This window comes from Podarcis filfolensis (genome assembly GCF_964270895.1).
Source record: "Podarcis filfolensis genome assembly, chromosome: 10".
NCBI lineage: Eukaryota > Metazoa > Chordata > Lepidosauria > Squamata > Lacertidae > Podarcis > Podarcis filfolensis.
The window spans coordinates 47,079,145-47,101,941 of NC_139612.1; the positions used below are offsets into that span (position 1 = coordinate 47,079,145).

The window sequence follows — 22,797 nt, forward strand, 5'->3', positions numbered from 1 at the left end:
CACAACTTGCTCTTCTTTATAGACAAGCTCTTGAGGATTCTTGCCAGCCTGTTTGGCCCTCTTCTCTGGTCCAATGGGCTTCTCCTTATATCAATTAGCCCTCTCTGCCAGATGAAGAACTCGAATTCATGTTTCTCTGTCTGCCCAGTTATTTAATATAGGCAGAGGAAAGGCAAGGGTTAAAGGTCCATCAGGCGTAGGAGCCAACTCCTATGGGCTGAGGTCCCTTTGCCCCCCCCCCAACAAAAGATATGAGGGGGCTATCCCCCGCCCCAAGTTGATGGGCATTGCCATTCAAATAGTGTGTGTGCTGTGTCATGTGATTGATTATCACATGACAGGTCAAATGCATGGCAAAGTATGAGCTGAGACATTGATCCAATAAGCAACACTCTTCCTCCCGCTCCTTTCTTTTGAAGAGCAGGGAGGGCACAAGCCTTAGCCCATCTGAACCTACTCCAGGCTACCTGCTCCCCTGACACTCCTCTGTCTCAGACATTTTTCCTCCCTCACCCCGTTCAGACCCTCCCTCAGGTCATCCAGCTCCCTGGTCTCTTCCCCTCTTCAGGATTCAACTGTCCCCTCTGTGACATCCCTGCAGGACTGATGACAGTGGGGAGGGCAGCTTTGCAAATTGTCTCAAGTCCATGTTTGTATTTGCAACCAGGCATTATCCCAGAAGCAGAGGCAGATTTATGGGAGCACATCCGGTTTGCCCAAATTGAGCTCCGAGCCAAGAGGGCGTCACAGGGAGTTCTGCAATAATGACGAGCGATGGAAGGCAGGAGGGGGCACCAAATTTTGGCATTGCACTGGGCACCACTGAAATCCGCACTGCCAGAAGTGGCGGATAGATTTTTTTCTGTTTCATGAAATGCCTTGCAGAAAATGACTAGAGATGTATCAGGTTGCATGTGAGCAAGGACATTGTGTGTGTGTGTTTTGGGTTCAAGAAGATGAGTTCTGAGTGGCTCAGTAAGAATGCTGGAAATGTTTGTAGGAGTATTATTTTGTTAAACTGACTCCAGAAAGAGCACTGAAACAATCGGTTACGCTGCCAAACCCTTTGCAGTCATGCTTTCCTCTCGGCTGATCAAGCTGGGCTGATGGAATGGCTCATCTAGCACCAAATTGCCAAGGCAGCTGTTTGCAGCTGGATTTTCCCCTAACTGCGTTTGTGGAGCTTAAGAGGAGGGAAAATGGCTGGCTAGAGAATTCCACTTAGTGCTATCTGAGATCCCTGGCATTAGCATTACTGCTGACTACATGGCATAAACTAAGGGTATTGTTCCAAGCCATGACATGCAAGCAAAAACCTCACTGCAAGCGTGTGCATGCCTCCTTACACATTACTGGTATGCAACAGCCAACAGGATAGAGTTTTGTCTTTTTTATGCTGTGGGCCAGGGATGGGGAACCTCAGGTCCAGGAAATAAATGCAGCCTTCCAGGCCTCTCAATTCTGGTCACCTCAGAAGACTCCCTTGGACACTCCCTGCGCTGGCCTCCCTCCACACCCTGAAAGTTTTTATCTGACCAGAATGTGCCCTTGAACTCTGACAATGCCGCTAGCCTATCTAAACAGAGGATGGAGAAGGGTTTGTGTTAAACTATCCTAGAGGTCAAAGATGAAATGTACATTCATTGGGCCACCCACTTTTGCTTCTGGCCTTGCCTGCCACTAGTATGTGGTCCTTGGACAGTGGTCAAAAAGGGTCAGATAAAGGGCTAAGATAGGTTGCCCATCCCTGCTGCGTGCCTGTGGCGTAGAATTGAGAAATGTCCTGATTTTGATCATGATAGGGAAATTGCTATAATGTTTTAAATTTAAAACATGCTTTTGCAGGGGCAAGGAAATATCCAGAATGTTTAAAACAACACTACAAGCAAGCAGCTGTGTTGGTCCTTCATTAATAATAAAAAAGTAACAATAACATTTGAGGACCTATTAATGTTGTAAACAGCTTTTATTAAGCTGTGTATGTGCTTAATCTTTAAAGCCCATTTGAAATTCTTACTCCAAAGAGTTCTGGGCACTGTCGTTTGTCAAGGGTTGTTCAGAATTGTAACTACTCCTAAAAGTAGAATTAAAATTGAGATGCTGTCCTTTGGGTTTTTGACTGCCAGGCTTGGTTGACTTGATACATGTTAAATGCAGCTGGCTATGCACCATCCATGCACCATCCTGCTATGATGACATCCTTGTGTGTTGTTTCTACTGCAACAGGCAGATATTTGCACTGAATACAGCTACTCCTCTGCAGCATGTTCATTGCTCTGCTTCCCAAAAATATTTTTAAAAGGAACTTATCTCAGATCATTGTTCTCTTTCCCAGCCCCTATTTGATCCAGTTCCTTAACCACATCTGTATTAATTCAGGACCTTCCATTCCCCTCTTTACGGGGTTGAGGGCAGAGAAAGGAAGCAAGTAGAGGCAAGGTTAAAAATAAAAACCCCCAAAGGAAATACAGACAGAAACGGGAATGTTGAGGAGAAAAGAATTCTGCAATCTGCTGGGTGGTCGCACTACAGTGCCATTAGATATTGCTGAGTGTGTTTGCACTTGAGTGTGAAGCCATGAGTCAGAGATGCTCCGCCACTCAGCGGTGAATGATGTTTTTGAGGAGGGCTGCCGTTGGGAAAGCACAACTGCCCTGCATCTCTTGTCGGGCAGAAGAAGACGAGGAAGAAAGCATCTTGGCTGCCGTGGGGCTAGTTTTATTTGTGTCAACAAATGCTTGATGACAGAAGTCGCGGAGGGCCAGCTGGAGAGAGTATGAGAACTCTGCAGCAACAGAAAGAAGCAAGAGGATGCCATGCCATCAAATCTGTAAGCGTGGAACGGATGTGCCTTCAAGAATGGTAAGATGAGCATGGGGTGCAATGAGGACAGCCACCCCAATAGCCTACATAATTCCCTATGAGGCTCACACCCACCCACACCTAAGTGATTTTAGTTTCTTCCCATCATCCTTTGCCTCCCTGTCCAGCCAAGGCTGTCAAAAACACACTGTGTGTGGTTGGTAGTTCCTCTTAGAACCAGAGTCCCTCGGCTATCCAATGACGACGGAACTCATTGAAGAAGCTTCGTTGGGCAATTTCTCCTATGACATTGAGCGTGGAGAAGAAAGTCCTGTCACCAGGGCCTTGGGCGCAGTCCTCCTCCTCATATGTCTCTTTGGGACAACGGGCAATATCTATACGCTGGTGGTAGCATTTGGTGGCATGTCTGTTCGCTCGGCGGGTTCTTTGCGCATCTACGTGGTCAACCTGGCCTTAGCCGATCTGCTCTACCTTTCCACCATCCCCTTTGTCGTGTGCACATATTTTGCCCAGGACTGGTTCTTTGGGGACGTGGGCTGCCGGTTTCTGCTCAGCTTGGACCTGCTGACGATGCACGCCAGCATATTCCTGCTGACGGCCATGAGCGTGGAGCGTTATTGGGCCGTGACCAGACCGCTAAGGGCCAGGCAGGCTGGGAACAGCTACCGCAGGCTTGCTTGCATTGCCGTGTGGCTCGTCTCGTCTTTTCTTACAGTGCCCATGATGGTCATGATCCAGCAGAGGGAAGGCAGGAGTGGAAAGCTCATCTGCTTCCCCACGTGGACGCCTGGCGCTTTCCAAGTGTACCTCACGGTTTTGTTTGGCACGAGCGTCCTTGGGCCTGGTTTGGTCCTGGGGGTCGTGTACTCCCGGCTTGTGCAGGCCTATTGGGCTTCCACAAAAGTCATGTGGTCGCCTGTGGCGAGCAGGGCCCTGAAGCAGAAGCTGTTTCCCAGGATCTTCATCATCATCGTAGCCTACTGGGCCTGTTTTGTACCATTCTGGGCCTGGCAACTCACCAAGCTGTACTGGCCAGAGGACTTGGAGATTGGGCCGACCGCCCAGGCTTACCTCAACTTTGGCGTTACCTGCTTGACCTATGGCAACAGCTGTGTCAACCCTTTCCTGTATACCTTGCTCACCAGGAATTACCGCGAGTACATGGCTGCTCAGGGCGGAGAAAGGCCACGTAGGAGGCATGCTTTCTTCAAGAAGAAAACGCATGAAATGCCCCAAGCAGAACATGTGTCTGTGGCAGAGGGAGGAGGGCTTGGATAAAGGAGGCAAAGGGTGGCCACCAATAATCTCCCCCAAGGATGCCTTTGTGTCTGCCTGCACAGCTGGGCTTAGCCTTGGAGAGCAGCAGCAGCAGCAAGATGGGGAACAGTGACTGCAGACTTCACTCTGGGAACCTGCATGTTTGCTTGTTCACACTAAACCATCTTTTGGCTTAGTGTTGTGTTGTAACTGGGCCATAGTGTATATCAGAGGTAGGAAACCTCTGTCCCATGGGCCAGATTTGGCGCACCAGGCCATTTCCCCCAAACCACACTGACCCAACCTATAGCTGCTGTTTGGCCTGGCTTCTAATTTTTCTATGCAATTCTGTTTAACCTTATTCTTTTCTGCAGATCAGTTTTCCCTAATGTACAGTTTTGTATGCTATTTTCACTAATATAGTGGTACCTCGGGTTAAGTACTTAATTCGTTCCGGAGGTCCGTTCTTAACCTGAAACTGTTCTTAACCTGAAGCACCACTTTAGCTAATGGGGCCTCCCGCTGCTGCCGTGCCGCTGGAGCACGATTTCTGTTCTCATCCTGAAGCAAAGTTCTTAACCCGAGGTACTATTTCTGGGTTAGCGGAGTCTGTAACCTGAAGCGTATGTAACCCGACGTACCACTGTATTTGTATTTTTATGCACACTTTACCCGAGTACATGCATTATGGCTGGAGAAGTGCCTTGCAAGATTTGAAGCAGTGTAAGTCTCCAAGGTTGGCTGTGTCTTGATGTTTGTGTTGTTGCAGAAATTTCAAATTGGGTAGGTTTGCCTTTAAATGTGAACTGAACTGAATTTCTCCCCATTCCTACCTATAGCTCCCAGTCGAGACAGTGAATGCCATTTGGAAATCTTTGCTTTGCAGCTGTCCTGTAATAAGTACAGCCAGATCCGTAGCTGCAGTAATCACATATCCTTCCCCTGTTGGCTCCTGTTTTCATTTCTCTCTCCGTCATCTGTTGCCTTCCTTGTGTTGACAGCTAGACTGTAAACCCTTTGAGGGCAGGTACCTCTCCTTTGATTCTTCAGTTAATTTATACGGAGGATGCTTTAATAATAGTAGCAACAAACATTCTGTTCTCCCTCCACTCCCAAATAAGCATGTATTGTAATCCATTTGCTAATACAAGCAGCTTTAGTAGCCAGTGTAGGACAAATTATTGAGGACTAAATGAATGCAGCATACAGGAGGCAGAAAAGAGATTTCAGCAACAATGTTAAGTGAGAGTGGGGAGGAAGGACTCAAGTGATGATCTTTGGTGCAAGAATAGATGTTTCAAATACGGTACACAAACGTCTCTAGTTTTATCTGTGAAATATTGGCATGGCATGATACCAGCTTAGCAGCAGCCAAAGAAGGAATGTCTTATGTGGCTGTAACATACCTCATAGCAGGAGAACTTCAGAAGGCAGGAAAATATGTGGAGAGAGAAGGGTTGGGAGGTCACACTTTCCTGTGACTAACGGAGTAGTTTGTAGAATATAACAAGGCCTTTAAAAAGTTGGTAGTTGATCCACAGCAAGGTGAGTTTTTCTACTGCACACATATAAGTGCTTGTTGCACCAGATCAATGTACATACAGGATTTAATAAGTTTTTAGTGCTTTATAAACATTAAGAATAGTCGTCGGTATTGTCCTACTGAATGAAGAAAAGCAGAATCCTTTGCAACTGTCTCAGCTGCAGACTGTTACTGTTTTGTGAGAGGGACTCAATAACTTGTAGGTTCCTGAAATCAGAATGGATTAAAGAGGTCTGCCACTCTGGTGCAACAAGGCCAGCTTTTTAAAATAAAATAAAAACTTTTTGTGGTTTGGAAAGCAACACCCCAGCTGTAACGGTTGTGCAGAGGATGTGGTTTTGTCTGGCATGCCTTTTCTAAACTCAGCAGCGCAGTGGCAGGGCAAGCACCACCAGCCACATTCCCCTCCAAAATGATTCTGCTTGCCCTTTGAGATCTGTGGAGGAGGTCTGTGTGGTGCATATGGGCAGGGCCTTTTCTGTCATGGTGCCCAGACTTCCCTCCCTCAAGGTGCCTGTGTAGCAGAAGAAGAAGAAGAAGAAGAAGTTTGGATTTGATACCCCGCTTTATCACTAGCCTAAGGAGTCTCAAAGCGGCTAACATTCTCCTTTCTCTTCCTCCCCCACAACAAACACTCTGTGAGGTGAGTGAGGCTGAGAGACTTCAGAGAAGTGTGACTAGCCCAAGGTCACCCAGCAGCTGCATGTGGAGGAGCGGAGATGCGAACCCAGTTCCCCAGATTACGAGTCCACTGCTCTTAACCGCTGCACCATAGACTGCATTGTCTGCAGGCACTTGCATATTCTGAGGCTGCAAATATACTATACATTTAAAACACACAAGTTCCCCATGGAAATTTGCTCAGGGTGCTGGGAATTGTAGTTTTACGAGGGGTCAACTCCAGTTCCAGGATTTGTTGGGGGAAGTCATGTGCTTTAAGTGCATGGTGTGTATGATGATAGCCACGCCCCCTGACAGCCACACCCCTTCCAAGATTATACAATAATCTTAAAACGATACATTAATAATTTGGGATGTTTTGCAATGATCAATGATCTATCTCAATATGTTGCCTTTCAGCTGCATCTACTATTTTCTGTGTGTGTATATCAGCAAATGATTTGGAATGCTCTATCTCCTTTTGGAGTGACTTGAGTTACATTTCCCTTGACGTTCCATTGTGCATAACAGAACCTGCACACCATTGAAGAACCTGTGTTTTCGGTGTTCCTAAATGCTTAGCTTTGGAGCATACAGGACAACTTCTCCCTGGTGATCTTCCCTAGGAGCCAGTCCTCCATGGCTGACTCGCCTCCTTTCACTCTGGCTGACTCTTAAGCATCACAAAAGCTAAGAAGTTCCCCTTTCATGCTGATTGTGTAGTTTTAGGATGCTGGAGACATGGTCCCTTCTGCAGAAATAGTAAAGGCTCTCTGACCCCCCCCAACCCTAGATCAGTACACACCTGAATGAATTTGACTGGGCTTTACTCCTCACTTTATTTCCAAAAGCGTCTGTACCGTGCTTTTTATTATGTTTTTCTTGAGGCCTTTATAGTGTTCTAAAATACAATTGCATGCCACTTCAGGAGACCTCTCCTTAAAAAGCATGCATATATATATATATGTAAAATAAACTTTTCAAGGGATTGTCTCCCACCAATGCATTCTCAACTGATCCACTGACATTAATAGATGTAAGATAAGTCATTAACTCCAATGGATCTACTCAGAGTATGACTACCATTGGCTACAGCCCAAGGTAAATAAAAACACTATCCGCTCTTGCACTTGATGACCCCAGTAGGTTTGTGTGTATTTGTGTGTTGTGCACACCTATGATGCAGCGCTGGTGCCTAAAAACATGTGAGCAGCACCTGATGGAGGAGTCTCATCAACTGGCCAAGCAGGCAGTGTTGGCTGGCGCCCATTGGTACCGGTAGGGCAGAAAGCAGGGAGATCAGCAGTAGGTGGCGCTAGAGCCAATGGGCTATTCTAGTTTTGTCCCTATCCTTCTGCAAGGGCAATGTGGAGACTAAGGAGGAGGAAGATACCAGGCATGGCCATGCCTTGGACTTGGACAGGCAGATGATGCTGAGTGCAGACTGAGGTTGGAGGGATGGTGCCCCATTCCCACCCCACCCCCGATCAGCCTCCACTGCTTCCAGTGGCTAGAGAGATCAGACTTCAGTGTTCTGCTTAACTCCTTGCCCCTCTCTATGGTTACTGGACGCAGGCCACATTAAAACAATAAAATGAAGAAATGAAATGTGCACCTGCATATTTTTATTTTTTTTTAAATCAGAATTGCGGTTAGACATGTCAGGAGTGTTGGCTCTTAGTTTGCCCCCCCCCCCGCAAATTCCACAAGCATCTACTACTACTGACCACAAACATCATCTGCCTCCATGGCAATGATGGCCCTGGAAGAACCATGTGGCAAAGACTCAGAAAGACACATCACCAGTTTACACCAGAATTCAGCTGTGTTTATTTTGCTGCCTTATTAAGCAGGAGAGGTGAGCAAGACAAGACCGGGAGAGGCTTAACCGAGAGATATGCCTTTGAAGTTAAAGTCGCCTTCTACGCAGACATATTCAATGCCTTCCAAGTGAGCGCTGTTTGGGACCTTGAACTGATGGTTGCCAGGCAATGTGATGGTAACCTCGTTTTTGTCATGAGTGAAGAGCACCTGAAGGAGGGGAAAAAAGGGGTGGGGGTGGCATGGTTTCAGCATGAGAAGAGCACCAACCATCAGTTATCCCAACTGCTGAGAGGGATAGCTCACTTGGTAGAGCATGAGACTCTTAAATCACAGGGTCATATGTTCAAGCCACATGTTGGGCAAAATATCCCTGCATTGTTTTTTTGGGCGGGTTGGACTAGATGATCCTTGTGTTCCCTTCCAACTCTTCTATCATTCTAGTTATCAAGCGACTGGACTGGAGTTATGGCTGCTAGTGGAAGATGCACATCTATCCTGGGCTTGCTGGCTTTTGACAGAATTCCTGGGCCTTTTTAGAACAGCAGAAGAGGCAGGAGTCCAACAGGTAGTGTTTCCTTTCCATACTAACAGGATTGGGATCCTACTCCGTGCCCCCCCACACACTGAGGGCCATTTTCCTTCCTGGGCAACTGTCTGGGGGCCACAGGCCAGTGTTGGTTGGGGCCAAACAGGTGACACAAAACAGGTAAATGTCACCTTTGGACAGCAGGCTAGTTACTATGCACACACTTAACACACCTGTCCCTAGCACTCATCCAGGCAAGGAAAAGGCAATGTCAGAATTTGAGGAAACATTCAGCCAGGCCAAAGCGCACTAGGAGGGTGTCAAGGGTTGTGGCCTGGAGAGAGTCTCAAAAGCCTGAGGATCTCTATCATCTGCATTCCAAGGCAGCTCAACCTGTTGAATGTTTGCTTCTCCTTCAGCTGCTAAGTGCACAGACAGGAAGCATCACCTCAGTTTGGATCAGTTGCATAGGAACTGGGCCTCCGGTCCAAACCTCAGCAGCACCTTCACCCCATATTCATGCACTACAGAGTCCTCCATCCATGCCGCTTTCAAACGTGGCTTTGTCACCTCTCCTTATGACACTTTCCCACTCAAACCCACATGCAGTCCCCCCTTGCCCCTGCCACAACCTGTGCAGATCCGAGTCTCACCTCTGCGCTGCTGCCCTCTTGGAAGGGGAAGTTGGTCTCCCTGTGTTCTTGGCCCCATTTCCCGTTGATCTTGGAGTTGCAGACAATGGTTCGGATGTCCCCGTGAGCATCGAAGCGTGCGTTGAAATGCAGCATGATGTCATTTTCGCCTTTGCCCAGGTTGATGACCCAACTGAAACAGGCGGCAGACAGTTAATTGCAAAGCCCTCATGTCTCAGGGATCCACTGCTACGCTCTTCTAATGCTCAGTGAAGACTGGGTGCAATCTAAACGCATACAAGCACACATACCCTGCAATCTTTGTGCTAGCAAATCAGGAGAGATGCTCAATAAACAGGTCGTGTGGAGGAGCCCTTAGTGTCTCCACGTTTACTTCAGAGTTGCCCAGAGAACCACAGTGGCAGCTGCTCCGCGTTCAGTGCCACCTGAAGCAAGTTGGTTCACTCCCTGCTGCATAACAGAGCTGGCACTCTCTCTGGGACAAATGGTGCCTTTTCCCACAGAGAGAAGAGGTGCCGGGGAGTGATTTGGAGTGGAGAAACAAGCCGGTGGGGAAAGGATTAAGCACACAGGGCCTTCCTGCTTTAAATGATGATAAAAAAGCTAGCTTTCATGAAAAGAGACGTTTGTTCCTCCCCAAGACAAGCTGTAATAGCAGAAGTTACTTCACAGACTCATAGAATTAGGCTACGTAGACATTGCCTGCTTAAAACTCAGCAAGGTCATTTCCTTCCCCTCACTGTGTTTCAAGGCGCATCAGTACGCTTGGATTTGTTTCCAAGTTGTCTGTCCACACATAGAAGCCAACTCCTAGGTGCTGAGGTCCCTTCAGCCCTCCCCCCAAAGTATTTGAGGGCGCCAGCCTCCCCTCATTGATGGGCATTGCAATTCAAATGGTGTGTGTGCACCGCATCTTGTGATTATGTGGGGCAGGGCCTACCTGCCCCCCCACCATATTTTACTCAAGTTGGCACCTTTGCAAGGGGGTGGGACTGCCTCTGTCCGATGGATTATGGTTGACGTTTTCAAATTGGGTTCAAGCTGGCTTTGGAGTGGGGAACACGTCAAGCCACAGTATTGCACAAGAAGCTACTCTACGTTGTGGGTATTATTGTGTGTACAGGGATTCAAAAACCAGCGGTGGGAGCACAATGGAGCCACAGCACATGGCCATGTGTTCACAACTGTGGAGATCATCTTGTGGGGGCAACCAACAGCCCACCAGATGTTGGACGGCAACTCCTAGCCAGCATGGCAAATGGCCAGGGGTAATGGGAGTTGCAATCATGCAGCATCTGGAGGGCTACAAGTTAAGCTTCCTTGATCTAGGACCATCCCTCTGCTCAGTTTCTATTCATGGAAAAATGCAAGCTGCTTCTACCTGTCCTAGAGGCAAGTTGAAGCAATTCCACAACACCTCTCCTTATCGAAGAATATTATCTGCCACTTTTGAGTGATCCTCCCTACCCTTGAGGCGTCACCATGTAGGTGCAAGCCAGGGAGGTTTGGGGAATGAAAAACTAGGAAGCTTCACTGATGGTATCACAAGGAGATGGGAAGAGTTTGGGCATGTTCACCTTCAAGCGTTCCCAGTGATGGAGCCAAAATCCCTCTGATTTGGCCCTGAGGCCCCCTGCTGTCCAACCACAGACCTCCTCTTGCATTGCTGGAATTTCCCAACATTTGCTCATTAAGCCCTCTCTTTGAACAGTTACAGTTCCTCATATAATGAGAATTCAGAAGAAACAAAGGCAGCTCCAACCCTTGTCTTCTGGAAGCACTAGAACCACCTCCAGTGGCTAGATTTCACTGCTGTAGCATGTGGTCGTGCAGCAGACAGAAAGGGGTGTGGTGCTGTCTCCCCGCTACTGTCTTTTTGGCAAAAGAAATCTGTCAGCCAGCAGAACTACTCAGCTGGGCCTTTGATGGGGCTGGTTTCTGGCCTATGCAATTGCAGCCTCCTTCAGTTTGCTGCTTCATGGGAGCCCTTATTCCCCACCCCTGATTCATAAACTCTTCTCCTTTCATCTCAATCCAATCCCCACAAGCTAAACTTTGCTCAGGATTGAATCCAACCTGGCGCGGATTAGGGGGTGTCTCAAACATGCAGATTCTTTTGGCAAATGTTCCGTCTTCTTCCCGCCCCTATCTGCACTCCATCGCTCTGTGAGATCTAGAAGCGGCTTGGCATGCATTTTTAAGTATTTCAGAGGTATACGTAGGTCAATGTGGGAAAGGTGGTGACTCTGTGGCAGAGCATCTCCTTCAGGTGCAGAAAGTTCCAGGTTCGATCCCCAGCATCTCCAGAAAGGGCTGGGAGAGACCCTTTCCCAAAATCTTGAGACAGCTGATGCCAGTCACTGCAGGTGGTTTAGAGCTAGACGGAGCAACAGTCTGACTTAGCTCTGGCATTAAGTCCTGGGCTGGCATGCCAGTACCCACGCAGGTGCCGAGGTTGCCATACCTGCTCAGGACATTTTGCTGCTTGAGGCAAAAAAGGAAAATGGCGGAGGGAGGCACTGCCTTTTCTCTGCTGCCGCCTCACGTGAAGAGGCTGCCCAGTGAAGCCCTGGAGTGGTGAAGGTGGCAGCGGAGAGAAAAAGAAGGCTGAAGAGGAGCAGGTGGCAGTGGTGGGAATATTGGAGGAGGTGTGGTAGTGGCTGAGTTGGAGGCAGCAGCAGTGGAGGAGGCAGGGAGTGGTCCAGATCTGACGCCACTCCTAGCTCTGCCTGCCACCTGAGGCGACTGCCTCACCGAGCCTCATGTGTGTGCTGGCTTTGGACCCTGGACTTTGGTTCCAATGGCCAACCCCAGATGCTCCACTGCTGCTAAGTGAAGCCCCCTGTTGGCTGCTATTTGCATCTCCGATCCCCTGCACATTCATTGCTCTTACACAACTGTGGCTGCTCCTTGAAAGTAGGCAAAGTTCTGTGCTTTCGTTTAAATGCTTACCCTGATTGGTGTGGGATGGATTGTACAGCTTGCCCTACAAAATCGAGACGCTTGTAATTCTGGGACAGAGGAGGGACTCCCAAGCGGAAAACCACAATGAGGAAAGAGAAAAAGCAGTGCGTTCGTCTGGAGAAGATGTACATTCTTCCTGGCAACAGCACCAAGCGGGTCTTGACTGTGTACAGTGAGCATTCAGGGGAGAAAGGCTTTGCAAGAGGAGACTGAAGGGGCGGATGTGGGGGGGGGAGGGAGAAGGATGGTTGCTTCCAACATCTGGTTCTGTTTAGGCTCTTGGCAGGAGCAGCACAAGCATGGGGGAGGCGAGGCCACGAGCTGGTCTAAGTTCCGATGTAACGCACTGGAAAATACTGCTGGGGGTGGGCATTACTCCTTCCCCTTCTTGGCAATTTCCACAAAAGCAAGGGTTTCTCCACAATGGAGAAAAATGTGTATTTGCACTGGCTTGTTTCCCCATTCCTGTTGGGAGACATGGCATCCTCTACACAAACCCCTCCCCATCTCAGGGTTGCCCTTTCAAATGCGGGTGTGTGTCCCCCCCCCCCAATCCTTAGAATGTCTGACATGGCCAGGATCAGAAAAAAAATTCCACATTTAAGGAGGGAGGAGATCTGGAGACAACCTGGGATGGGGTCCACCTTTTGCTCCGGTGTGGACACACCCTAAGACCAAGGGAAATGGGCTTCCTCTCTGTAGCTTAATGGGGAGCAGTTTTACCCCTAGGTCTCCCTCCTCCCTCCCATGTCACCAAGGGCATAGCTACAGACTTATCCATATTGCTTTTTAAGGTGGGCAGTAAGTTTCCTGAATCTTCATTAATTCTCTGTTGTGTATATGAAGTTTTCTTCCAACCACTGCCTTTTCATGCTTCCTTCTCTCTCCTTAATCCAGACTTTCTCATATCGAGGATACTCCAGAAAGGAGAGGGAATGAGAAAATCTGCATTAAGAGCAGGGAAAGGGGTGGGCAGCCAGTGATTTTGAGGAGAATGTCATGCAGGGAACATCATTACTGTCAAACGACAATGGAGATGAGCCCTAGTGCTCCACGCTAGTTCAACAGTCATTCTGATGAATCCCTTGGAGTTTGGATATCTGGGAGACGAGGGGCAGTGCAGGTCTGCAACAGAGTTCTCAGTATGTTGTGAACGATGCCCAGGATTCTTTGGGGGAAGCCATGAGAGCCAAAGCTTCCCAAGGCCCATGCAAGTTTGGAATGTCTGCGTGCTCAAAGGTAATCTCTCCCTATGAAACCAGCTTACCTCTTAGCTCCTGCTGGGATATCACCTTTCACAGCAAGACGGGCGCCGGGGGCCACATGCAGGCTGGTGCAAGTAACTCCCTAGAGAAGGAATTGAGAGAGGAGTGATTTGTTCTCTCCCTTTGCCAGGCAGCAGTAAATTCTGGTCTGATTATATTATTGCAGATGAACTGCTCTCAGGAAACTTGCCCCCATTTTCCTCCTTAACTAAGAGGGGGACAGGGAATCTGCGGCCCTCCAGATATCACTAGACTCCAGTTCCCATCAGCCCCAGCCGGCATGGCTAGCGGTCAGAGATGATGGGAGTTGTAGTCAACAGCACCCAGAGGGCCATCTCTAATGAAAGAAGATGTCATGTTATTCATCACCCACCAAAAAGAATCCGAAACAAAAATGTGGGCATGTAGCACATTCGATTCCTAAGCTCCAAAGCAGGTTAATATTTTTTTTCACCTAGTCTTGAAATAACTAAATATCTGGCAATTTTTGTGGCGTTAGGTTTGGCAGGCAAGAGTCTGTTTTCATCAGATGAATTAAATCAACCAGGACACTCTTAAGCACCAGCTTGTCGGGCGGTGATGGGAAACCTGTGGATGCTGGAACTACAACTCCCATCAGCCCAGACTATTGGGCATGTGGCTCTGAGTGTCCTGCTCCAGACTCCCTGATACCCCATGCAAGGGAGTATGGTCCTCACCTCTCCTGCTTCAGATGAACAGAGAAGTTAGTGCACCACTTGCAACCTCAGCCATCCAACCAGTAAAATGGGTATAAAACCTTGCTCCTTTTAAGCAGCAGCCTGAATTAAACAAGTGGGGCTTTTCCTGCCACAGAGAAAGAGCTGGAGGAAAAGCACCCTCATCTTAGCTCCTGTGTTGGGAGCAGGGCCAGCAACAAGAAGGTAGCAGCCTAAGTTAGAAGTGAAAGAAAGAAGTGAAAATGATATATATTTTTTCCTCCTAGCAAGAAGGGAAAGGCTTATCTGGCCGCTGGCAGATGTTCTGAGCCACGCCCAGCTGCCTTTGAAGATTCCCATCTCTCACATCCAACAGGTGCCTTTAAGTGCTTATAATTCATTTATTATTACTCCGGGCTCCGAGTAAGTTTCAAAAATGGGATTAGAGAGTCTGGGCACAAGCTAGGCTGGTGCCAGAAGTAGCTAGTTCCAGCAACTTTCCCTATCTGGTGCATGTCTCTGTGTGTGGTGGGAAGCTTATAGGCGGAAGACTAGGAAAAATGAATCATCGCAAATGCAAATCTAAGCAGAACTCCAATCTTCACTTTGCTACAAACATGCTCTTCTGAGAAAGAGAGGGTTGCAGGATCCCCATTGCTATGGGGTTCTCCCCTGACCACATCCCTCCTCTTGATTGCGGCGTGTGAGGAGAACGCACAGTCTAATAGCCAAACAACCTATCTCACTACAGATGAATCAGCACAACTCCTATAAAAAGCACCATCAATCGATAGCAGGACTCTCTCCCTTCAGCCTTGCTGACATGCCTGCAGATTTCCAGCACTAAGAGAGGCTGGCACTCCAGAGCCCTTGGTGCATTGGAGCGCCTGCCCCTGTGGCCAGTCAGTGATACCCACCAGCTGCCCCCCACCTTCTCCCCAGACTCACAGGCATGATGCTGTCCTTCCAAGCTGTTTGCTCCTGTAGCTCACTTGGGTCCTTGCTCAAAGTTGTGGGGGACGAGAGTGCCACTCCCTTGCCCTTATATAGGCTAGCAGCTGAGGAGTCACAAGTTCCAATGACCAATCCAAAGGCAGCAGCAGAAGATGGGCGGAGAAGGGGGTGGCGGCAGCAATTTGTGGGGGATGTGGCACAGCCTTCCTTGTGGATGCTGAAGGCGGCTTTCATGATGCATCCCAGCCATTTGCTGGGAGAGGGAACATCCAGCTAAGTGTGGCAGTGACGAAGCCAGTGGAAAAATAGTTTTACAATGAGAGGGTTTTATTGTCCGGGATCTTTTTAAAAATTAAACATGGCAGTTGGCAGGCACAGTCCTGGGCCTCTTTGTTTAAAAAAAAGAGCCGAGAGCAGTTAGAAGTACCGAAGCCAAAAGATGCAGAGAGATATTGGAATAAACGGCCTTTATAGAAGAAGGCAAAAGAATAAAATCAACGTACGGAAGAAACGGCGTGTATTTATGTAACACAGATATGAAAATGTTTGAAAACTTTACAGACAGTTAAGTCTGTGGCCTGTGGCCAAACACTCTAATGTGGCTTCACAGCTCTGAAATGCAGGGAAAAAACAGGATTTGCTGAGCTGGAAGTGTCTTGACTATTTAAGCCATTATCCATGCTCAAATCAACTTATCACATGTTTGTCCAACAAGCAGTGATGGACACTCAACAACATCTTCTAATAATTGGTTCTGCCGCCCAACTCTTCTCCCACTTTGAGATTTTAAACCTAAATATTTGCTTCTTTTTGCCATCATCTCCGGAATTGGAGTGGGGAGAGAAAGAGAAACCTAGTCCTCTTTAGTTTTTGCACATCTTGGCATGCATGGCTTCTTCTGTCCCAAAGCCACCACTAGGGGCTCACCTGCATGACACATAAATAGGGCCACACCCCTGTTCTCCACATTTATCCATCTGAAATAGCTACCACACCACACCCTGGTCCCATGCTTTTAGCTTCCATATTGGAAGATTAACCTCTTTACCAGCCCATTGTTACCAGCTAGGTGGATGTTAAACACAACCAGGGTAAGGTTGGGAAACCCAATAGTAACAGCCCCACCCAATGAAGGATCAATTTCCTTGCCCATTCCAAGAATGTAGAAAATTCTGGCATCAAAATATACACACACCCTGTAGTTGAGAAGACCTATGGAGGGCCAAAGATTCCTCACACCTTCATTAAAGACATTATATGACAGGGTTACTATATAAGTCTATAGTGACACTAAGCGCTTCAAACTGTGGCTGGCTTGTTCCCACGCAACATCTCAGTCTCCAGACTGCCAGCTTTTCCATTTGTAGTCCACGTCAGAATAAATGTACTACAGACAGGCAGCATCATATACCCCAACAGGTGAAATTAAGAACAAATTCAGTAGAAGCCAACAACCCGTCCCACAAATTCCAATATGCGAGGGAAGGATATCACTGCACTTATTCCGTATTGCAAGAACAAAGGGTTCTTGCTGAAAATTCCAACCCTTGCTTGGTTTGTGCTCACATTGTCCAGTGAGTATGTTCACACGCTGTTCTTGTGCTGGATGTGTGCCGCCAAACAGAGAGACAGTCTTCTCAAATGTTACAGCAAGGAACATTGGCTTGTGCATGTGGGTTTCAAATCGAGGCATCTTCCTCACCCCTTCCACGTTAGCAGCCAGTCAGTGCTTGATAGCACTGACTTGACTCTTGGTTTGGTGATTTCTTCTTTGCAGAAATACAGGAGAATACATGTTGCATGCAAGGATCTCTGGTTCAGCTCCCCACCGAGAAGATAAGTGTTGCAACTTTTCAGCAACTATGATAGGAGAGCCTGCTGGATGGATGTGGGGGCAAGTGTTGTTTGTAATCATTCTAATAAGTACAGCGGAAACGCATGTATCAAGAAACAAACATTGGTCTTACTTTTCTGCTAAAGCACCCAGCACAGAATGGAATCCAGCGTGCTGGCTGGGGCTGATGGGAGTTGTAGTCCAGAACATCTGGAGGGCATCAGGTTGGCGAAGCTTGGTGCATCTCGGCCGATCCCTGTTGTTAATCTGCACCTGCACTCAAGCACCTGAGAAAGCATGACTCATGCATGGCTGCTAAAAAGGGAAGAAGGTGAAGCTTGCCGGCTTGGGGTCTCAGGGTTTGTTCGGCTGGTGGCCAAACCTCCCATCCATCCTTGGCCGGGTGTGTCTTGAGGCAGCCCTAGTGCTTCTTTCAAAAAGGGCGAGCAAACAGTTTGGTGCAAAAGGCCCTTCCAGAAAATTCCGCATCTTTTGAAATCTACCCACATTTGGTAGACCAGACCAATTGTGACTCATTCTGAACGGAAAATGCTTTTTTTTTTTTTGAAGGGGGGACGAAATAACTTCTCTGCAAGAGCAGCATCTGTATAATTAAATCTGTAGAGCAGAGCAAAACCAGGCTGCAGGCCAAACGTCTGCTTTTGTGGTTTGTGTGGCTTTGCTCGCCTTGTATGCTTCCACCCCCTCCCCTCATCACAAGATAGGCTGAAGCTCTTCCAAGAGATTCAGAACAAATCTTTCTTTCTTCCTCTACTGGGTTCGTTTCTCTATGCTTATGGCAACAGCATTAATGGTTCACATATCATTTTAGCCCTCTAGCATAAATTCCAGAGTTTAATAACAGTTTGATGGTGTGTAGTACAAAAGACAGGAGGCACTCCAGAACTTTGGTGGGTGGTGGTAGCACAGGACAGGGAAAACAGAAATCTTGTGGGGAGGGATAATTCTCAACTCTTGTTCAGCAACAGAGCGACTTCCCTACTACCATCGCACTAGCCCCAATGTAGCATTTGCAGATTGATAACTGTATGCCGGTAACAAGGCCTCTGAATGGCAGCCATCTATGTCAACTATTCTATCTAAGTCAACAGAATCATGAAATTGACTATGGGAGCCAACAAGCTGTTTCTAGCCTGGTGTCAATTTCGTGCCCACCCAAAAGTGTTTTGGAGATGGGGAAGAGGAGTGGGGAAAGAAAAAAAGTGCTTTCGAATGACAGATCACTGCTGAGAGTGAGAAACGGCTTTGCACTGCTGCTTCTCCCTTTTGAAAAGTCTGCATCGGTGCATGTGTGGAAAATCAGGCACGCAGAGTTCAAGTGGGGTGGGGTGGGAGGTGTATGGGTGTGTGTGTCCTGCTTTCCCAACCAGAAACGTTGGAAGGCTTGCTATGAACATCAGTGTCCAACTTGGGATAATCAGGGAAGTACCGGTAACTAAAGAGAGGGCAGTTAAGGAAGCCTCTTTACAGATGAGCAAGCCAATGCTATTCTCTCACCTGGACAAAAGCTTCTGGTTCTCACCTGCTGGTCTCAGCTACTAGCTCTGTTCTTGCTGGCTATAAACTGTCTCCACCCTCAGCTTCACAGAAGCTGAGTTAGACATGCGAGAAGTCTGCAGACCAGAAGAGAGATATTATCTATCAATTTGAGGAAGAGGAAGGAAACAGAGAGAATTAAATAGATCAAAAGTCACTCCTTGCAACTCCCCCCCCCCCAACAGAAGCAATTCTGTTATATTCCTCTTTTAGCATTGAGTTCCCCATCAGTCTCCAACCTTCCCTTGCCTACAGGAGATCTTGCATCAGAAACATGTACTGAAACCCAGTGCTTGCTAGCTAGGCTGCCACACCTTTGTGTGAGTCATTCCTAAGACATTGGCCCCCAAAGCACCTGGCAACATCTGCCCGGCACCTGAGAGAGATTTTAATTATGATGAACGGTGGCAAGACCAGAAAGAGTGTTAACAAGTATATTAAGTCAATGGAATGCTTTCTATGCAACAAGGACTGAGAAGGCCCATTCACTCATCAAAACATCCCTGGATGTTGCAGTAATCGAAGAATGGACATACAGGCGTGAACTAGGCTTGGCACAGGCACCCAGTGGTGACTGGTGGTCTTTGGTGCTGACAGGAGGGGCCATCGTAAAGACTATCACACACTGCCCTGGCTTCCTCAAGCCAATCCAAGATGGAAGCTCCTGCTCTGGAGCAGGTCGGCAGGAATAGGGAACATTATTTCAAGCTGAGGGCTGCCTCCCCTTCACGACGCATCTTCTGGAGGGGTTCCATGGCAGCGGTGGGAAGGGCTGGAGCCAAATGTTGGTGAGGCCAGAGCCACATTCCCTTTTCCTTATGCACATACAGATTCTAAGCATTAGAAATAATAGTAAAATACAATAGCGGCCTATGTACTGGGGCGCTGCTCTGACACTGGGGTTGATTCTACACAGTGGTTGCTCCCCGTCTCCATGACACTGAAATCAGAAATAAGGTCAAGTCTACACCATACATGGTTCCCTCCCCCCAAGAATCCTCAGAACTGTCGCTTGTTAAGAGTGATGGGAATCATAGCTCTGTAAGGAGTAAACTACAGTACCCAGAATTCTTTTGGGGAAGCCATGCATTTTAAATATATAGTGTGGGTGTGAAGTAGAACTGCCTTAGGGGAGTAACCACATCATCTAATTCTCCCTTGTCATGACCACAAAGAAGTGGCAACAGAACATCACAGGTTTTTTAAAAAAAGCAGCCCAAATTTCAAAGTTACAATCATGAATACTCCCTTTTTTATGCAGATTGATTGTTAACAGTCCAGGCTAATCCACTGAAATTTCATCAGTGGGAACTAACCATTAAGACATTTTTTTGGGGGGGGGGGTGGAATCCCTAATATGGAATGAGAATCTTTCTTATGGGCCAACATGGGCTTTTCCTGTGACTTGGAAAATGCCAAATTTAGCCATTCAACAAGGGAGGATAATAAACTGGAGGAAGAATATTTTATGCCACCAGAAAATGGGACTTCATTCTGTGAGGGAACAGTTCCCTCTGACAGCTGGGTGAAGCTACCCAATTTGTCATCTATTGACTTATTGTCTAGCACGCCACCAAAAATTAATCTCCACCTTTGCTGGTAGAAACACTGCCTGGTTTCTTTGGATTCCTGTTCTCTGCTTATCAAGGAGCTTATGCATTTTGCCTACGGATGGAGACAGACCTGGGCAGAAGCCAGTTCTTGTGTCTGATGGGGAAATCAAACTATTGTTCTGCTTCTTCTTCCCAGCAGGCCTTGCTGCAACTACCTGAAACCTGTCTAGCACCTTAAAGAGCTTCATCTGAATGTCTGCCACCTTCTTGCCCCATTCTGCCTTAAGGCCAAGACCAGATGCAGACTCCATGGCTTCTGTGTTAGCCCAATCCATTTTTCCCTCCCTTCCCCAATTTATTTCCTTGCCATCTTGTCTGGTGAAGCGATCCACCCTATGCATTTGAAAATTCTAAAGCACATCGAGTGCACATTTAAACCCCATGGCTTCCTGAAAAGAACCATGAGAACAGTAGTTTCTTAAAGAGTGCTGGGAATTGATGTTTGTGGGGACGGGAAGACAACAGTTGGAAGTCTTGTGGTTAAACATGCATTGAATGTGCTTTAAATGTATAGTGTGGAAGGTAAAGGTAAAGGACGTGGGTGGTGCTGTGGTCTAAACCATTGAGCCTCTTGGGCTTGCTGATCAGAAGGTAAATGGTTCAAATCCCCGTGACTGGGTGAGCTCCCATTGCTCTGTCCCAGCACTTGCCAACCTAGCAGTTCGAAAGCACACCAGTGCAAGTAGATAAATAGGTACTGCTGTGGTGGAAAGGTAAACAGCATTTCTGTGTGCTCTGGTTTCTGTCACGGTGTTCCGTTGCGCCAGAAGCGGTTTAGTCATGCTGGCCACGTGACCCAGAAAGTTATCTGTGGACAAACGCCAGCTCCCTCGGCCTGAAAGCGAGATGAGCGCCACACCCCATAGTCACCTATGACTGGACTTAATTGTCCAAGGGTCCTTCACCTTTTTTATATAGTGTGGACCTAGCTCGAAAGCAGGCACAATATTTTGTGCTGTTTTGATTGGCCTGATAAATGGATTTTTGAACTATTCTTAGGAGCCAACATGGCCACTTTTACTTTCAGAGTTTATGGAAGATGCAAGAAGTAGAGAGAGATGCATAAACAGTTTTTTTCTGGAGCTACCAGTAACTGGAGTACAGTTATGGGGTCTACTTGTAAGGGGAGCTGTTTGCCTCCCCTCTTGTTTTGTTTGGGTGTCAATAAATATAGCAAATATTTATTAATATATGCTGTAAGTCACCTCCAACATCCAAATAAAACTAAGCCTGGTAGTTCTGCACTTATTCTCACCACTCTGGGAAGTCAGGTTCAATGTTAGTGCAATGTAGCGGATCATAGCGCAACTATTTGTTTGTGTCATATTTTATGACGCTTTAATTCATTGTAGTTCATGGATACATTGCAGTGTATTGTTCACAATTTTAAGGTGCAATTGAGGTGCCTTGAGGAGACTTTTGAGTTAAGTTGGTAGAATACAAGGTCGTGCATTGCTTATAAAACACCTACAATTTACTAAGCACTGTACAGAGTCTCAAAGATAAGACAGTCGCTGGTCGCAGGCTTACAACTTAATAGACCCAACACAGAATATAAATCCAATGAATGAAAGAATGACAGTCGCTAGGCATGAAGACCAAAGCTTCAGGCCTGAAGGTGTGGCCTTCTCAAATGAAAATCTCCAATCTATTTGCCACACAAAAAAGAACAATAGAGCAGATATCCCCTATAGCAGGACTGTCCAAAGTTATTGAGCTTTTTTAGGGAGCCAGAGTTGTTGAGCTTCCACCTCTTTCTACTTTAGAACTGGATGGTTCTCTGTGTGTGTTTGTGGCCAAGATAAACTTCCATTGCTGTGTAATTACCGGGGAGATGGTGCTCTCACTGCAAAGCTACGTGGGTAGTCCACACCCTCTCCCTGATTTTCGTGGCCACAGTGATGTTGCCTGCAGCTTTGCAAGCCCACACAAACTCTTAATTCTCAGGCTTCCAGGCTGAACTCAGAGCTTGCAAAATGGGACTAACCTGTTGGGTCTGATATCTTGCCGCCTGTTTTGTGTATGGGACAAGTCGTAACTATGTAAACGTCCCACACATGCTGTCTTGGACTTTTCTTGGGAAAAAGAAATGAATGATTCTGAAACAGCTTAAAATAAATATTGTTTAACACAAAGTGGAAAAGTTCCTCTTTAGCATTTATTTTTTGTTAATGTGTCTTTTGCTTTATCTTTCTCTGTGTTTCCTCTCTTTATTTCTATTGCCCTTTTCTTGTCTTCTGTTTTCCTTCTTTGTTTTGTGTTTTCTGCACCTGCAATTTTACTGTATTATGAGAAAATCTCAATTAAAAAAATCAGTAACTGAGGACCATCCATTCTGATGGGCAGCAACTATCCAAGATCTCAGATAGAGGTATTTCCCACCGATGCCAATGATCTTTGGCATACAAGCCATCTGCTCATTATTTGAACATCACCTGCTTATCTCTAGCTAAGAACATAAGAGCAATTTTGCTGGATCCACCTAAAGGCCTATCTAGCTCAACATCCTTCTTCCCATTATGGTCAACGAGATTCCTGTTCGACACCCACAAGCAGCTCACGAGGGCCAAGAGCACTCACTCCCTGATCATGTTTTCCAGAGATTGGTATTCAGATGTTGATGCCTCTAATTCTGAAGTTAGCACAT

General features: G+C 47.1%; 2 protein-coding genes and 1 long non-coding RNA gene across 3 annotated transcripts in view; 2 read left to right on the plus strand and 1 right to left on the minus strand.

The window, feature by feature from the left end:
* The window catches only part of LOC310743629, a 232,848-nt gene that overhangs the window by 117,217 nt on the left and 92,834 nt on the right, over positions 1 to 22,797 (plus strand). The window lies entirely within an intron of this gene.
* Positions 3,049 to 5,385, plus strand: LOC310743800 (urotensin-2 receptor-like). The gene has a single exon (XM_083574265.1). It carries the CDS (start codon positions 3,061 to 3,063, stop codon positions 4,099 to 4,101), a length of 1,041 nt encoding a protein of 346 aa, XP_083430391.1. The 5' UTR covers positions 3,049 to 3,060; the 3' UTR covers positions 4,102 to 5,385.
* On the minus strand, positions 8,090 to 15,395 carry LGALS1 (galectin 1). Its single transcript, XM_083574266.1, has 4 exons — positions 15,141 to 15,395; positions 13,518 to 13,597; positions 9,287 to 9,458; positions 8,090 to 8,314 (listed from the first exon to the last, which is right to left on the minus strand). The coding sequence occupies exons 1-4, from the start codon at positions 15,378 to 15,380 to the stop codon at positions 8,168 to 8,170; spliced, it is 639 nt and encodes a 212-aa protein (XP_083430392.1). The 5' UTR covers positions 15,381 to 15,395; the 3' UTR covers positions 8,090 to 8,167.

Bases quoted from the DNA above. Each gene is read 5' to 3' on its own strand.
- LOC310743800 (XM_083574265.1), top strand. From the start codon at position 3,061: ATGACGACGGAACTCATTGAAGAAGCTTCGTTGGGCAATTTCTCCTAT.
- LGALS1 (XM_083574266.1), bottom strand. From the start codon at position 15,380: ATGAAAGCCGCCTTCAGCATCCACAAGGAAGGCTGTGCCACATCCCCC. The intron at 13,598-15,140 runs GTGAGTCTGGGG...TTCCTTCTCTAG, and splicing joins GGAAGGACAGCATCATGCCT to GGAGTTACTTGCACCAGCCT. The intron at 8,315-9,286 runs GTGAGACTCGGA...CCCCTCCTTCAG, and splicing joins AAGAGGGCAGCAGCGCAGAG to GTGCTCTTCACTCATGACAA.